At 50.5% G+C, this 17,182-nt stretch overlaps 1 protein-coding gene across 1 annotated transcript; it reads right to left on the bottom strand.

The window, feature by feature from the left end:
- Positions 1–1,027: 1,027 nt before the first annotated feature.
- On the bottom strand, positions 1,028–6,817 carry APOD (apolipoprotein D). Its single transcript, XM_005527093.3, has 5 exons — positions 6,722–6,817; positions 5,638–5,791; positions 5,254–5,375; positions 3,404–3,492; positions 1,028–2,206 (listed from the first exon to the last, which is right to left on the bottom strand). Exons 2-5 carry the CDS (start codon positions 5,758–5,760, stop codon positions 1,971–1,973), a joined length of 570 nt encoding a protein of 189 aa, XP_005527150.2. The 5' UTR covers positions 5,761–5,791; positions 6,722–6,817; the 3' UTR covers positions 1,028–1,970.
- Between the last annotated feature and the right edge of the window lie 10,365 nt (positions 6,818–17,182).

Here is a 17,182-nt window from a genome sequence, read left to right as displayed (position 1 = left end):
TGGTGTCCCCAAGCTCTCTGTGCTGCCATGAGGAGATGCCCCTGGCACAATGTGTTTGCCAGAGCAGCCCAGGTTTTTCACAGTCTCTGTGGCGCAATGAAGGAGCCAGCATCGTCTCCAGAGGGCCCAGGAACCACAGGGGTTTGTCTCTGAGTGAAACATTGCTGTTTCTCAGCCACACCTGGAGATCCCAATTCCCAGCCAGATGCAGGGGCAGTGCCTGCCCAGCCAATGGGGCTGCAGGTTCCCAGCCCTAGGACTCAGTGCCTGCACAGCCACCGTGCCATGGGCTTGCATCACACAGATTGAGGGCTGCAGCAGCACCATCCATGTGAGAAGGAAAATTGCAACCCGATGAAGCAGTGATGAAACGATTACACCCAGAATCTGACACACTTGGGAACAACCATGCAGTTATTTGTATCCTGGCATTATCCTTATCCTTATAGCCTGAAAAATCGGGTGGGGTGTTTAATTCTGTGTCACAGGAACTGTGGCATTAGGATTTGAAAGTTTAAAGGGATAATGACTTAAACATGGCACTTGTTTAAGTGCCTTCCATCCTGGCCTCCTCTGACTGGTAAAGATTAGTGACATACTGGCTCCCTGCTCAGCTCCTGTAGATCTACAAGGGCAGGAAAGTGCTCTGCAGCACACCCACCCCACCAGGGTCCTACCAAAATAAGTGTAGAATCTTTCCTGCAGATTTAGCATTCTACATCCACGCCATTATTTCTTCAGGTCAATAAAAGCAGCAGAGGATGGGGGTCACTGTCAAAAGCCACTACACAAATTTGCTGGCAGGGCTCAGACAATGGGGTTGCCCATACATCCAACTCTGAAGAGCTGGAAAGAGCTCCAGGCTTCTGGAACAAACCATTTCCCTCCAGCTATGGTTGTTACATTCATTGCAACCCTGCAGTGGTGGTGCTGTGGCCTCTCAGGAGGGGCAGGCCCCACACACTGAGCCCTGCAGCCTGCTGGCAAGGGCTGTGCAGCTGGGAAGGTACAAAAGGCCCGAAGCAGGTATTTTTATTTTGTTTTTAATGAGTTGCATGAATGCTATTCAAGCAGAGTTGTCGCAGTGCCTGCTGAACACCTGCCAGGGCAGATGCAGTGCCAGCGGGCACTCGGCACGTGCAGCAGCAGTGGGCAGGATGTCAGGTTGAGCCTGCTGTCTTCTGGTGTTCAGGGAAAAGCCTCTGGAAGAGAGAACAAGGGAGCAGCCCCATCTCTTTATGTCTGCTTACAAGTACAGTCAGAGCCCCTTGGGAGGCCAGGACCAGTCTCATCAGAAGCTAGAGAAGGACACATATAGACATTGGGGATGGAGTGATGCTGAATCTCTGGATATTTTTAGATTTAAAATACAGAGGGCAAGATCTGATTTCTAGCAAGGAGGTCTGCTGACTTAGGAGCAACATATGTCTACAGCCCTGCATTGGAAAACTTTCGAGACTCCCAGCCCCAGTTCCCAGGCCGCAGGAGTGACCCACCACGTCTGGTTGCTGCTGCTAAGGCAGTGCCCACGGTGTAGCTGAGACAATGTAGATTCCTGGCAGGCCCAGAAGCATCAAGACAAAATTTGGAAATTAACATGGGACTGTGTGATGAATGATTTTTCCCCAGGACTAATACTTGCACATCACAACTCATACCATTTTCCATCCACATACTGGAGGACTCACAGCAACAGCAGAGTTTCAGGTCTGCACTTCAGGGTTTCTTTCTTTCACCCAGTAGCACTGACTCAGTCAGTTATGCTGCAAAAGTCAGAGTAAGACAAAAAGAGGGGGAAGAGCGATATGGGGAATGACAGCAAGGAATAACTCTGGGCTGTCAAATTACTGTTAGCAAAGAGGAAACTACTGTTATTAAATTTCTCAGGTACACAGAGAAATTCTAGTGGATAATAAAGCAAGCAACAAAGTTTATCTCTGGTCTGGTGCTGTGTCTCTGCATGCCAGGAGTTACATCTCAGCAGGGCAGCTGGCTTGATCAGTGGGCATCATTTTGTCAGTGTCGATCTTGTAGGACTGGAGAACACTCTTCAGGTGCTCCACGGTTTCTGGGTGCATGTCAGGAGTTCTTGACAGAATCCAGGCATAGTCCATGTGGAAGAGCCAGAGGATATTAGTGCAGGAGTAAACCAGGGAGTAATTTTCATAGTCAGTGGAGATGACCCAGTAAGGGGCAGCAGGCATGACTAGGAGAGAGGAGAGCACTGTAACTACCATGTGTAACCAGCTCTGGACAGCTCTGCAGCACCACAGCCACAGTTCCTGGGACTATTCCCACTTCGGCTGCTGCACACTTGTGGTCAGTACAGGAAGCTATAATTTATAAAAGCCTACCAGGACTCCTTGTTCTGCCCAGAGGAACTTGAGAATGACACAAAGCCCTGACTATGGTCTCCCTGGAAAGTTAGTGCTATGACCTGAACAGCTCTCCTGGGCTGATGAAGCCAGCCCAGCCTTACCAGTGTGAGGGTGCTGGCTGCGGGAGGAATCTGTAGTGCTGGCAGCTGACTCTGGTGATAGGAGGAGCACAAACCACCACCCACTGCCACGGGGAACCCTGCCTTGGGGAGCCAGCCAAGCCCAGAGCTGTGCTCTGGGGCTTGCACCTGGTGAAGGTGGTTGGGGCTGCTGCACACGCTGCTGGTGATGCCCCAGCAGCACAGAATTAAGTCTGGCTGTGCTCATGGAACAGTCATTGTACTTCCTTTGCAATTACCCCTCCTCCACCCATTTCTCCAAATAACCCCTCTGTGAAAGAGAGCTTTGAAACTGCCAAAGAAAAGGTGTGAGGGAGCAGAATAAAAAGTGATCCAAGGGGACACTGCAGCTCACTTTCCAGTGTTGCTGCAGACAGGAAAGCTCTGTGCACTGTGGCACAGCACATCAGCAGGCCCCTGTCAAGTGTTACAGTGACAAGGGAAGGAATAAGCAAACAAAACCGTATTATTAATGGTTATTAAAAGCCACTTGTACGTAGAGGCAGCGTGGGCTAGTAGCTGTACTGCAGTGTGCAGAGAAGCAAGCTTATTCTTGGCTCTTGCTGCACTGTGGGGCTGCCTCCCCCACCTCCCCACCTCCCTGTCCCCATCTGTGCAATGACCTGGAGGGACAGCAAGGCTGCTGATCTTTCTTGCTTTGAGATCAGCTGGTGAAGAGTTCTCCACCACTGAGGGGGCTGTTGCTATAAATGGCATATCAGTGCCACCAAACCACTGCCTGCAGGTCACAGTGTCTATTTAAGCCCTTTGCTGCTGTGCTGAAGTCACATGGGCAGCTCCACCCCGTGCTTTGCAGTTTCTGACCCCTGGTGCCATGGCACAATGCTCAGACCACAGTACTGCCGAGGCCATGGGCACCGGGGAGCCTTCCCACCACACACTTACACCAGTTAAAGCGGACACCCAGCTTGGCTGGCTGTTTTACATCCATGTGCATGAGTTCTCCTTCAGCTTCATTGATTTTGCCATTGGCACTAAGGGGAGAATGACAAAAAAGACAAATAAAGTCAGGAAAGAGGGAGATAATTTTTTTCTTCATTTCCACTAAATCATCCCTCCTGATACAACTATCTGTCAAGAGGTGGCTGAAATAGGAACTAGTAAATCCCAACATCCCTGAGGATGTTTTCAGCAGCACTGGGCTCCTCTGGGCCAGATGCAGCTGGATGTCTCAGGTTAAACTACCCCAGCATCCCAGGCTGCCTCTCTCCAACTATCCCTGCCAGAGGGATGTCCTTTGCTTCCAGGGTGACAATGACAGAGAATAAGGAGAGCAAGACTGCTCTGCACTGGGTGGGAGGAACCCAGCATGGGAGGATGAGAGGATCCCATCCATGATCTTGAATGTGCCAGGGAGCAGCTCAGCTCCTGGCAGTTGTGGAAGGCACATGTTCACTTCTGTTTAACCACCTGTGTTCCAGGTCACTGCACATTCCTCCGCACGCAAATTACCTGTACCTGTGTGGTGAGACAAGATTTTTTTGGCTACTTGTTCAGAGCACTGCCCTGCTGGCAGCAAGCCCTAAGACTTGAGCTGCCCATCTTACAATAGCATTTTTGCATGGATGCCTCAAGACCTGGATGCTGCCTATCAGACAGGAAAGTTTCACACTTCCCTGTAAAACAGGAAGAGCCAAGGAGGCAGAAGCGAATGCTGCCAGCAGCAGAGGTCAAGGGGCTGATGCTGGAGCCATACACAGTGCACACCTGACCCATAATATCCCTAGTATTTCAGGGTCCTGAGCTGCAGCAGTAGTGACAGCAATGACTGGATTTAATCTCACACAGATTAATGCAAATCAATGTCCAGCTGTTTGCCAGGTGCAGCCCGAGCAGTGGAGCTGCTGAGACAGTGCTGGGCACTCAGTGAACAGCAGGGATGCTGCTCTGTTCTGGACACAAGGGATGTGTTCCTAAGCTGTTGTTATTGTGAGCCAGAACAAAGTCCCCATGCCATGCCAGGAGCACAGGGGACAGCACTGCGTTCGCTGCTCCCTCCCTCTCATCCGTTCAGCCTCTCACTGCAACAGCTCACAACAGCACAGGCTGGTGATGGAAACAGATGAATTAACACCTGCATCTTTCCGTGTAAAAATCCAGGAGGATTCAGGATAATTGCAAACTGTCCTAATTCCCTAATAAAGGAAAAAGTATTCCCTTCCCCACTGATTTAAACTGACAATGCTTTCCGATCACCTTGCAGTTACTATCTGTGCATCGTAAATTCTCCAGAAGTAGGCTGACAAATATTTAAGTAAAAGTTACTCATGTGGTTCACCTTCCCTGCCCCTTTTCCTTGTCTCTTTACTCTGGATCAGAGACGAGCACAGGCAATTCTGACCATGCTGGGGCACAAGGTGGTAGCTGCCATTCTACAACCAGCCCCATGACCCCCCAGAACAGGACTCAGGGCTCCAGCTTCTCAGCCATCTCTGGGGCTGACAAGCCAGGCAGGGGGGAGATCCAGGCTATATTATGCTGAAGTCACCATGTACATTTGAAATATTTCTTATCACTCATCTTGGACAATGAGACAGAGACCTGGTGATCCTCAGGTCACTGGCAGGGATTAGAGACCCATATCTTTCAGAAGAGCTACTGCAACCACAGGGTGCCGCCCTCAGCACCCTCAGCCCCAGACACAATTTAGAGAAAAATGAACACCCAGGACAGCAGGAGAGGTGACAGGAGTGCCACTGCCACAGTGAGGGCATGGCCCAAACACAAACACTTACAGCATCTCCTTGTTGATCACCTTGAACTTCCCATTCTCCTTCAATGAGTAATTTGCTTGGATGCAGCTTCCTTTCTCAAAAGTTGACGGCAGCTTCTCTATCTCGTACCATTTCCCCAAATACTGACAGAAAAAGTTTAAAGAGATGTTTTTAACATGAGTGAGGTGAGGCAGAGCAGCCTGCCTCCTGTGTCAGCACTGTTTTTGCCTCTCAGTGGTTGGGGTTGTGGGGTGAGCAGAGCTGCAGACCCACACAAGCAGCTGTGGCACAAGGTGTGACCAGACCTGCCACCACCCCCTGCTCCCAGGCAGTTTGCTCTCAGTCCCACACCCTCTTAGCTTAACTTTGCAACACCCGATGAGATTTTTAGAAAAGTTTTCACACCTTGTTGATATCGAATTCTTCTTGAACTGATGGATCTGGGCATGGTCCCACATGAAACATCTGGCCTTTCCCAATGCTGAAGAGGCTGAGCAGGACCGAGAGCCGCACTGCCGTGCCCAGCATGGCTGCACTGGGATGCAGGTGGGAAATGGACCTGGGCAGAAGGAAAAGAGCTGAGCTGGGGCCTCCCTGGAGCAGAGCTTTCTATGAAATGGCACGAGGGATAGGACGTGCAGCAGGGCACCTCAGGGGCACAGCAAGGAGGAAAGAATGATTAGAAGAGTGCAAAAGAAGTCCCAAGCCCAAAACTGCCTCAAGCCCTGCCTGTGCTCAGGCTGTGCCCAGCAACTCCATGAAAAGCCAGGCAATGACTGGTGAGAACAGTTGTACTCATCACTCACATCTGACACCTAGCAAGATGAAGGGGAGATAAATGTCCAAGGACCCCCAGGAGCATCATTGTTTGTCCAAAGATGAGGCAAGGGGAAATGCAGGATGTTTGCTTTAAAATGGTGGAACATATTCCAGAGCCAGTGGAGAACTGGGGCCCTAGGACATGAACATGAGCACTGTAGACCTGCAGCATACACTTGCGTGGCAAGAGGGACATCCCCAGGTATGCCAGGGCTGCCTGACACTGCAACACAGTAGGAGAGACAGTGCAGCTGCCTCTGGAGGGGTCTTTGTGTGTCAGGATATACACAGCACTGCAAGATGGGGAAGTTAGTAGAGATTCAAATCAGCACCAAATACAACATGAACTGACCCTCAAAAGCATGGGGTGAGCAGGGAAAGGACAGGTTTTCCTGCAGAGCAGAAGCAGGAGCTGTGCTGCTTGCACCCAAACAGTCTCTGGAACCAGGATGCTGCCCACATGCTTTGGGCTCTGCTTGGAGCAGGTTGGCATGTACAGACCCTGCAGCACTGGGCTCCTCTGCTTCCCTGGCTGGAAACTCCTCCACAGGAGTAGCAGTACCATTTTTCCCAAGTTTAGAAGAAAAGCCCAGTCTGTCTCCAGCTGCAGGCACAGGCCCCGCTGCAGACACAGACAGTTCCCGTTTTGAATTTCCCAATTCAGACGTACCTTGGTGGACGAGGTGTGGTGATGCTCTGCAGAGGACCAGGGCGGCAAGGAACAGCTCTGTGGCGAGCTCTCTGCTTCTCTTTATAAGCATGCTGGGATCATCATTATTCAGCTCTGGCACAAGCCACTCCCTGGTCCTCGACGTGTTTAGGTTTTTTGGCAGGCCAGTCAGCTGCCTTAGATCTGCAGCTGGTACGAAGCTGGAGATGGGCTGCAACTTGGCTGCTCACCCAGGCAAACAAAGGCACCCCACGTGTCTGATACCGCCCTGCAGCTGCAGAGCTCTCTGCCTTGCAGCCGTTCACTAAAGCCTCAGGCCTGGGTGCAAATGGCAAGGGAAGGAGAGAATGCCACAGCCTTTGGGAGGGGATGGGGACAGCAGCAGCTCCCATGCTGGGCACTCTGGTCCAGCAGCAGCCATGGCCATGCTCCAAGGGGGGACACTCAGCCTCCTCTGCCTCCTACTCGAGCCCTGGAAATCCTCCAAGCGACTGCAATGTCCTTGTCCCCATCATAGTCACTTACTGCGAGTACATGAGGAGCATGAAGCAGTGGGATGCGTCACAGGTTTGTCTGAGGAGCTGTAAGACCTTTCAGCAGTTTTCTTCTAGACTTTTAAATCTTATTACAAGGAAATATTCTGGTGTAATTAATTCCATGCTGACCTGGCACTTTTTCCAACAGGTGCCCAGCAAATGCCTTTGACAGCAGAGCAGCCATCTGTGAATGCAGCCGGTCCCAAGAGTTATACAAGAAGAGTTGAGTAATTGACAGGAAGCTCTCTGTGTTTAATTACATTTTAATCTAATCTCTGTTGAGACTTTCTCTCTAGGTGTGTTTTTACATGCTGCCCTGCATGCCTTACTCACACATGCACACATGCACACACACACACACATGAGCTCCTGACTGCCCAAATGCCACCCCAAGAGCCACAGATAGCTCAGTCCTGTCCCTTTTTGGGACCATGCAGCCGAGGTGTGCCCTGAAACACAGCACAACCAAGGTGTGTCCTAGGACCAAAACAACCACCAGAGCTGTGTGTGGCTTATCCAACACAGAGCCAGCAGCACCAGCTGGGGGTGAATGGCCCAGGGGAGCACACGGTCCATGGTCTGCCACAGCACTTGGCACAGGGCAGAGGAGCCTCCATACAGCTCGTTAGTGCTTTGGCAGCCACCCATGTCCCTGATGGGGTTGCTCTGGCTGCCCATGTCAAAGTCAGAGATGTCTTGCAGACTTCCTGCAAGCCCCACATTCACCTGCACCACTTGTAATACAAACAGGTTAGAAGTCAGGAAATCCCTGGGCAGACCCTGACCTGAATGGTACATGGGCTGCCATGCTGCAGTGCACTGGTGGGATTCCCCATGCACTGCACACCAGCAAGCACTTTTTCTCCTGATCTCAGCTGCCCACAGCCTGTAGAGTAATCAGAGGAGAAAGTCCTGCAAAAGGGCCAGCTTGGCCACAGTGGAACATTTGCATGTGGAGGTGTGTCTGTGTGCTTATCCACATATGCACATGGAGCGTTCCTCTATGGAGGAGTGAGGACTCCTCGGCTGTGGTGGCAGCAGTATGCCCTTGGGTGGGATGGTTCTGAGGAAGCCTTTCACACTGCTGTAGCAGGAGGGGCTCCTGCTTGCCCTGGCCTACAGCTGCTGCCCAGTACCCACAGGCTGCCCTGCAGTGCCAGGGATGTGTCTGGGTGCTTGGCACTGCCATTGTGGCTCGTGGTACGCTGCAGCCAGAGCATCGAGGTGTTCACCCAGCCATGCTCCATGGAACTCCTGCTGCCGGAGTGTGCAGGAGTGGGCCGTGGCCAGGACGCTGAGAAGTCAGGAGCCAGCAGGAGCTGACAGTCCTTTGAGCCCCACTGAGAGTGGAAATGACAGGTGTGGTGGGCTTGGCTATAGACATCACCCCCTCTTGCAGCCAGCACTAACAACTCTGGAAGAAAACCTGTCTTTGCAGGAAATCCCATATCCAGCCAAAAGCAGCACCCTCAGAAGTGCAGGAGCTGCACGGGAGCCCTATTGCTCTACTGGCCACTGCCAGCCAAGGAGCACCCCATGGGTGCCAAGCACAGCTTGAAGCACAGATGATGAGAGCTGACAGTCGAGCCTGCTGCCACTGCTGGGATGTCTCCACACAAGCACTGGCTGTGCCTTCCCCAGGGGCACATATCTGGGCCCTTCCTGACCACAGAAGGAAGCACCCAGGTATCTGCCACTCATCTCTTGGAGTGGAGCAGGTCTGGGATGCTGCAGCTGAGTCCCTGCTTGGGGACAGCTGGTCAGGACATGTTCAGTGGCCACTCCAGGACCCTCCTGTCATTCCACCTCCAGCACCACCTGCACGGACCAGAGCCTGCTCCATGTCCCACCTGTCATTAGCCCACAGCAGGAGTCTGCTCTGAGCCACGCCAGAGAAAAGGTTTGGGGGAAAAGCATCACCTTATAATTGCACCTAATTGTGGGGTGGGAGCAGTCATCTCCACCTGGTAAGCAGTTTGTACCCTGGAGCAGAGGAGGGGCCTCACATCAAAGGGCAGGAAGCTGGAGCAGGGGAGGGAGGACAGGAAGGAGAAAAACTGTGGAAAAACCAGGGCAAAAAGGGGGGGTGCGAGGGCAGCAGACACGTTCGGAATGCTTCATGCAAGAATGAATGCTCCTCCACATTTCTGGGTAATGAGGCAGCTGCAGGGCAGGCTGCAGGGCTGGTGCACAGGACACGGACAGTGGGGTGGCACCGGGGCTGCAGGGGGACAGGACAGAGCTGCCCGGGGGGCTGTGAGAGGGGGTGGGCAGGAGTGGGTGCAGAGCATACACGGGCTGAGGGGGCATGAGCCACACTGCACGTCCCGGGGTGACGGGGACAGACAGACAGACGGACTGACGGACTACACCGGCCGGGATATTCTCACGCTGTCACTTGTCCATTTCAGAGACAAAGCTCATCTGGCTCCAGAGAGAGGATGCAATAGCACTGAGTACTGCCAGCAAAGAAAACGCCCTTGGCAGAACAAGCTAGAAGTGCAGATAAAATTCAGCCAGCAGAGGGCTAGGACAGGACAGTGCCTAACCTGTGACGTTCTACCTGGAGCCGACCTGGCTTAGGGCCGGAGTGAGATTGTCCTGTTGCAATATCAGCTCTTGGCACCTATGAAACAGAGCAGCGTCAGCCAGGCCTGGTGGAGACCCGGCTCCCCAGGGAAAGGCTGTCACACCACACTGGGTCTCTAGCTGGGATTTCAGCAGCTGCAGGGGAGCCCCCAGAGAACCAGGATAACCTGGGAAAGCTGAGGGTCCCACCATGGGGACAACATTGTTTGCATGGACAGCTCTTCCTTACTCAGCCTTCCATTTTGTTTTTCTTCCTTCTCTCCAGGAAATGGGGCTTTGTGTTGGCCAACAAGTTACAACCTGTATACAGAAACAAAAATCAACACGTAGGAGACAAGACAGAGGAAAGAAAAGCAGGTGGGAATTTTCCTCTGTTTCTAGGAGTGGCAAAAAGTGCTTTAAAATCTGTTTATGCAAAATGGTGTAAAATTTTTAATTACACTTACGACAGCAAAGGAAGTAAACAGACTTTGGACGCATGAAATGGCCTCTGGGATGCAGGAACTTGGTCCCATGCAAGTGCACAAAAGATGTTGTGATTCATTTATATACAATTATTGAGTAGCTCTGCACCTTGGAAGTTATTCAATTATGTATTCAAAACACAAGAAACCAAAGAGAGAGAATTTAGAAAGTTAGAAATCTAAAAAGGGTATTATTATTTAAGGGATAACTCCTCTCATGCAAGACCAGCAGTGTTTCTGGCTGTGCTGAAGAGGGCTCCTCAGCCTAACTGGCATTGCTGCCAAGATCTGAATCCCTGCAGAGAGAGAAGCCAGAGGGATATTTACTCTTCAGAAAGTAGAAAAAACGAAACAGAGAGAAGGAAAACAAGGTCTCTGTATACAGAAATACGTTGCTGATCTGGACCATTGACAAAGCTTTGGCCCAGTGCCATCTTACCCCTGTGGATGAGCTCACCATAAAAACTGGAGTTTAAGCAGTGTCCAGAATCCTGCATTCCAGTGCCCCACATGAAGGGCTGCCTTATGCTGCTAAATAAGGTTTAAAAAGTTTTGTTGATGAATTTGCAGCTGTGTCCTCACAGCAGACCCTGGGTGCAGGCAGAGCAGGCATTCGGCCAGGTTTGTCCTCAGAGAGGAGAGAGGAATGCACAGCCTAAGGGGGCAGAGCAGGACTTTTCCAGTGGATGTAGGAGCAGATCCCATGGGCATTTACCAGATTCCTGTGGGCCCTGTCTGGGAATGCCCACTCAGCTTTGAGCCTGTGGACACTGGCTATGTGACTCAACTCAGCACAGGGTGCTGCTCCCATCCTCTGTGCCCCACTAAGCCCAGCCCAAAGAGCATCCCAGCTGCCCTGCTCTGCATCCCCTTCTCAGAGGACAGCTCCCACATTCCCCAGTGGATTCATTATGCTTTTTCTCAACCAGCAACGTTTAGCCTGTTGAAATACACTGTAAATGATCTAAAAAATGTCATTAAGCATGTTTAGAGAGCTTTTTCTGCAAAGGGATTTTCTGTTCTCACAGATGAAGCTCAGTGATCTGTTCACAGCATCACCAGCTCTGTCCAAGAGATGCCCAAGTAAGGCTATTTAAAGCCCACAGCCCTATTTTCTGCAGTTAAGCCATATTTCAGCCCTTAGCTCAGGCATGCATTAATGCAGTTACACAATTATATTTTCTATGACCTATATACAACCTACATCTTCCTCACGACACAGATCTGTAGTGAGTGGGTAATCACAGCTCTGCTCATGGAAAGAGAGAACAGCCTCTATTACATTAAGAAGTGCAATTAAGAAATCTCCTGCAGATTATGCTGTCCTGCCAGCCAAGCAGGAAACCCTTCGGCAGGGACATGGGCTCTCCTGCTGCCAGAGCACTTTGGAGCCTGCTTCAGGTCAGCAACTTGCATCAGCTACCAGGAGCCCAGGAATCACATAGGGGGATCAGGGGTGGCCTCAGACTTTCAGATATCCCTCATTTATAGGCCTCAAGGCTGTTTTATATGTTTTATGCATGCACCAGGAAGACCCAAGGGCAGCACTTTGGCCATGAAGGACTTCTTCATGAAGGACCAGCCAGCAGTGTTTCCATCCCATATCTCTGAGTCCCCCAGTCTCACACCACAGGTCAGAGGAGAATTTTAAGAATACCCTTTCTGAAAGAGCACGTCTCATCCCTCCACACAGGCTGAGAGCACAAAGACACTGGCATATGTGTTTGGCTTTGCCTATGAATAGCTGCATTGAGGCTATCGAGCCTGAGCACACACAGCTTGCATTGAAACACAGGCCTAAGTGTTTGCTAGACTGGAATTTACAGTGTACAGAAAATAAGTAACATAAATTCAGTGGTCAGTGCTCTGACTTTGGTGCAATACATGGTTACAGTATAAAATGGCACAGAGATACCATTCACAATGAGTTTAATTTAAACTCATTCAGGAATGATTAGTTTAGACAGTATTAAAAATGTTTCTATCTGTGCTGCACCCCAGGAATACTAGTCAGGTGTGTATTTCAGTGTAAGGAGAACTGGCGTGAGGATATGCATGCATTATCCAGGTGTCATACCTTGCATTCCCTGATATAATTATCCTTGAGAAATTGTTACCCATGGACTAGAACAAAAGCTTCTTACACCTGGACAGATGTACAGGAGTGTAGGAACTTCCTTGGATGCAATAGATCAACCTGGGACTGATTTTGATTCTGTAAGTGCCCATGCACAGACAGAGCTGGAAGACAGCTCCTGACTTGTGCCTGCAGGAGGGAAAGCTGCCTGAAGCAGGAGCTGGGCTGGGCCAAGTGCCATCCCTGCCCACAGGGAGCTGGGGGCTTCCTGCTCCTGTTAGAGTGCTGCGGGAAGAAAGCAGACACTCCATACAGGTACCCCCAGAGCCTGTGGGGGCTCCAAACAGTCCCCCAGAGGGAACCAGGCAGCTCCTGTGTGGTTCAAGGTTGTAAAAGTGGCAGTGGTACAAAAAGAAGGTCCAGATGTGGTCTTGGGCTACAGAGTCTTATGGAATTGCTTGTTGATTAAAGTGTACAGCGAAAGAACATGTGCAGGAAGGGGATGAAGTTGGGACTTAGTGGGTGGGCCAAGAGTATATGGGAAAGATGGGGAGAGAAGTGTTTGCTGTGTGCACACATGGAGTGGCAGCAGCTCCCAGTAAAAGCACTGGCTCCATCCCCACACCAGTGCTGGCCCTGAGAAAACTCAGTGCTGGAGTCCTTCTCTGGGATGGACAGACTACTGGATGACTGTGTCCTGCACCTCTTCAAAGCCACCTCGTGCCAACAACCAAGCCACCACACCATCTCACCCTCTTTAAAGATGGCCACTGCTACCTTGCAGTCTTTTCTGAGTGCCCAGGCAGATTTTCTGCAGGCACTTCCTCATTATCAAAGTGCACCTCACCCGTATTGGAGTACTTGATCCTCATTTCTTCTTTGGAGGACTGCCAGGCTAAGTACCTGCACAAGCTTCCTACAGGGAGGGAAGCTGTGCAGCCATACTCCAGACACCCACTGGATGTCTCCAGAGCGACACAGGGTGCACCAGGGTGCATTCCCTCTCCCAACAGCTCCCTCCTTAGTCACGCTTCCTGAGCAATGGTTGCCTCTCATTAGAGCTGGAAAGAGAAGGTGCTTTGCTGTGTTCTGAATGCTTCAACACCTCTGAGCAGGCAGAAATCAGGAAGGAGACACAAGGACAGCCTGCTGACTGATTGTCATAGTAACCCTGGTTAAACTATCACCAGGAAAATTACTTTTCCTGCAGCACTTGACCCCATGAGGTCATAGGTACTACCCACACCCCTGGGAGCACAATTGCTCTGGCAGTGAGGCCCTGGAACAGTAACAGACCATGCAGAGTTCCTCCCCAAATTACAGTTCAAGGGCAAGGTGCCTGTGGGCTGATGGTTAACCTTGGAGCCTGTTTAAGAGCAGCACAATGGTGTTAATGCCTGCCCTCAACCCTGGCACCTTCCTCTATGCAGCTCTAACAATTCAGAGGACTTTAAAAGCCACTTGTAGCAGCTTTCATGCAGAAGACTGGAGTCACCACATTTATTATTCTGCCACAAAAAAGAATTCAGCCTGTGGGAAGGGGGATAATACCTATTCTGGCATCAGAACAACAGAATGAGTCAAACATGTACTACATTGCAGTGGTTTTCTGCTTTGCAGCACGGACAGGGTGGTGGCAGAGGCAGCTAGGATAATAAGGGAGCTTGCTGCAGGTAGAGTGATTTATTCAGGGCATTTAACAAATCTGTAGCAGTACCAGGGCCAGAAGTGCTTCATCTCAGTCCCAGGCGAAGTCTTTCCACTAAACCATTAAAACAGACCAGCTCTTATCTGGTTGCTCTGCTGAACACTCTTTCTACAACCAATGCAATAATTCTTTCATTTTTCCTGTTTTGACTTTTATTAATGTCTTGGCAAACACAGTGAAGGAAGATCTCAGGTGACCAGATCTGTTCTGCCTGTGTGTTAGAGCTGGAAACAACTGGGAAACACCATAGCTCCTCTCTATCATCTGCTAGGTCCTGCTTAAGAAAGAGCTTTCATACCAGGGGCCATGCTCAGGGGGATGGACAACCTTGTGCCATGCTGGCTGGGAACAGGGAAGGCAAGAGCCCGGAACTGGTAGGCAGACCAAATATCTCCATGTACTCTTCAAAGCAAACCCATAAAACTCATTGTATTGGGACCAGTGTCATGATGCTATGGCAATGAAAGTGCAAAGCTGGTAATGGTTATAACAGTACCATCAAGTTTTAGAAATTCTCACTCCTAAAAATAGTTATTATTCCAAAAAGCCAGGAAACTTCAGATTCTTTCTCCATATTCATTCCTTCAGGCTTAAGGCTGTCTGATAGAGGGGGTTTCTTCATTAAGGATAACCTGATAATGATGTGCTTCATCAGGAGATACTAGAGAAAATGCCTCCCTGGCCATACTTATGGGGGTAAAACACAATCAGCTTCTCTCTTAAGGGCAGAGGAAAGCAATGCTGTACACCCACACCAAGGGGGTGGGCAGGGACCCCCTCTGTCACTGCTCTGTTGGCAAAAAGTGCTGTAAGACAAAGCACTCTTAGGGAACCAAATTAAGCTGCCCTGCAGGCAGTGAAATATGGCATGTTCACTGCACCATGCTGTGATAAGTGCACTGAGCACTGGCTCAGCCAAGTGCTGTGCCCAGAGCTGCCTTCGGCACCAGTGGGAAGATGCTGCCAGCCATCGTGCCAAGGGCTCTGGAGAGCTCTTCCCTTCAAGACACCACAGGAGAAGGCACTGGATGCTGCAGGAGACCTGCACACATGGCTACTTCGTGCCTTCTGACAAGCTGCTGTCAGCACTGAGGTATTATCAGTATTTTGAGGTGAAAACACAGGTCTGCTGTTGCCTCAAAGAGTACCAGGGGAGAGGATGATAGGGCTGTATCAGTAACATCCCTGTGGCCCTTCCAGCACTGCTAAGAATGAATTACTGTATCTGGCTCCAGTCCAGGCCTGGAGGTGGAGCTGGCTCTCTTACAAATTCTTTACTTGTAGCATCTCTCCAGTCCCCAGGGCTCAGGCTGCTGGCTGAGAAACCTCCTGGTATTGGTTTGGGTTTGTTTCTAAGACGTTTTTCAGCATTGTGGTTACACAAGAAGCTGAAAACTTGTGTTTCAAAACCCCAGCCAGAAGCACAGGTGCTGCTGTTGCTATTTACACTGGACCAGCTTGTTTAGGGGGAGGCTAAGCTAGGAAAATAAACCCATCCTGAATTTCCGAGGTCTTCAAGTTTCCAAAAGGCTGAGCAAGCCTCCTGTGTGTGGGTGCACTGGGTGGCAGTGTTGCAGAGCTGGGTGCTCTCGAGTGAGCTCCCGGCAGAAACCCCAAGCCTGCAAAGGTCCCATGCCCAGGCACCGCCCTGGCCACCGGCAGAGGGCTGAGCCAGCATCTCCTTGGGCAAGACAGGGCCTCAGCAGCCTCTCTCACCTCTTCTGGCTGTTGTGAAGGGCTTTAGCACAGCTTCCTAATCTCCACTCAACATGTTTAAGTTTGTCCAACTGATGGTGCTGATGTTCTTCTTTGATTTTTTTTTTTTTTTTTTTTTTCTCAAGGAAGAGGAGAAGCCCTGGGGGAAGCAGTCTGCCTGGGAGACACAATGACCCCACAAGAAGACTTTCTGGAGCATGGCAGAGACCACCAGAAGCAGAACTAAGGTCCTGACCTGGGGCAGAGAAGAGCTGTGCTGAATAATCTCTCATCCTGGTTTCAGGGCACTTCTGTGTGTCAAAGGACTTCCATCAGTGGCCTACTTTTCCCAAGAACATTTCTGGCAGTAGGCAGTTTCTCAGCTACAAGTTCAAAGCCAGATGTGCAAGAAAAGCTTCTCAAATTCTAAACTTTCCCCAAACACTGATCAACTCCATCCCAAGTGTTAAAGCAACAGGTAAAGAGCAGTAGCAATAGCAGACAATGCCAATGCACCACAAGTCAGTCATAGGGATCATCTGTCCAGAAACAGGAGCATCCATAATCTTGGGCCCATTAGGCAAAGGAGAGAACTCACTTTGCTAACATTCTGGCATCCCTCATGCTGTGGTTTTTCACTAGTGCTCTGTAACCAGACAGCACCTACAGGGCTACTACTTGGCAGCAAAGTGGCACACAGAATTATTGTGATGGTTAACATTATCTAGGAGCACTCGTATCCCACTGCCCACATAATTGTCCCAATGCTGGGTCTTGCCCATCAGCATGTCAAGTGTAAAAGCCAAAGCTCCCCTCCCAGGCAGAAACCAGATCAGGCACTAGCAGCCCTCCTGAGCACTTCTCAGGGGGCAGAGGAGGGGACTGGGGCTCACATGCTGTGAAATCCTAACCCTGGCTCAACCACGAGGTCCTTGCATGGCCTTGGACACCTCTTGGCTTGCCAGTCTCCATTCTGTCTCTGAGAAGAGCTAATCCTTATTACCACGCAGCTGTAGCCCTTGGATTAGTTACAGGCAGAGTGCTGAGGCAATGAATAATGCACAGCACTGCTCTGAATTATCTCCTTCGAGGGAAACAACACAAAATACAAACACTGAGGGTGCCTGTGTTTACAGAGAGGCCTCTCTAACTGCCTTCTGCTGAGGAAATGGGCCATGCTGCCCATTCTGCTCCAGGCACTTCTCACTGAGCTTCCACAGTCCCACTACCTGCTGAAACACCATTAATTGTTATTATTAAACCACCTCCTTAATTACTGAACCTAATTAAATCCCAACCTAAGATTCAAAAGAGGTGAGAAATGTAGAAATGAGCACTGGAGCCAGAGACATATGCTTTAAAAATCTCACAGTTTATTTTTTTACTCTGTGC

Source organism: Pseudopodoces humilis, chromosome 11, assembly GCF_049639895.1.
Source record: "Pseudopodoces humilis isolate 2021_Gansu_Grassland_sample_001 chromosome 11, ASM4963989v1, whole genome shotgun sequence".
Taxonomy (NCBI): Eukaryota; Metazoa; Chordata; class Aves; order Passeriformes; family Paridae; genus Pseudopodoces; species Pseudopodoces humilis.
The sequence above is the reverse complement of the archived record's forward strand: the minus strand, read 5'-3'. Positions and strand labels throughout refer to the sequence as shown.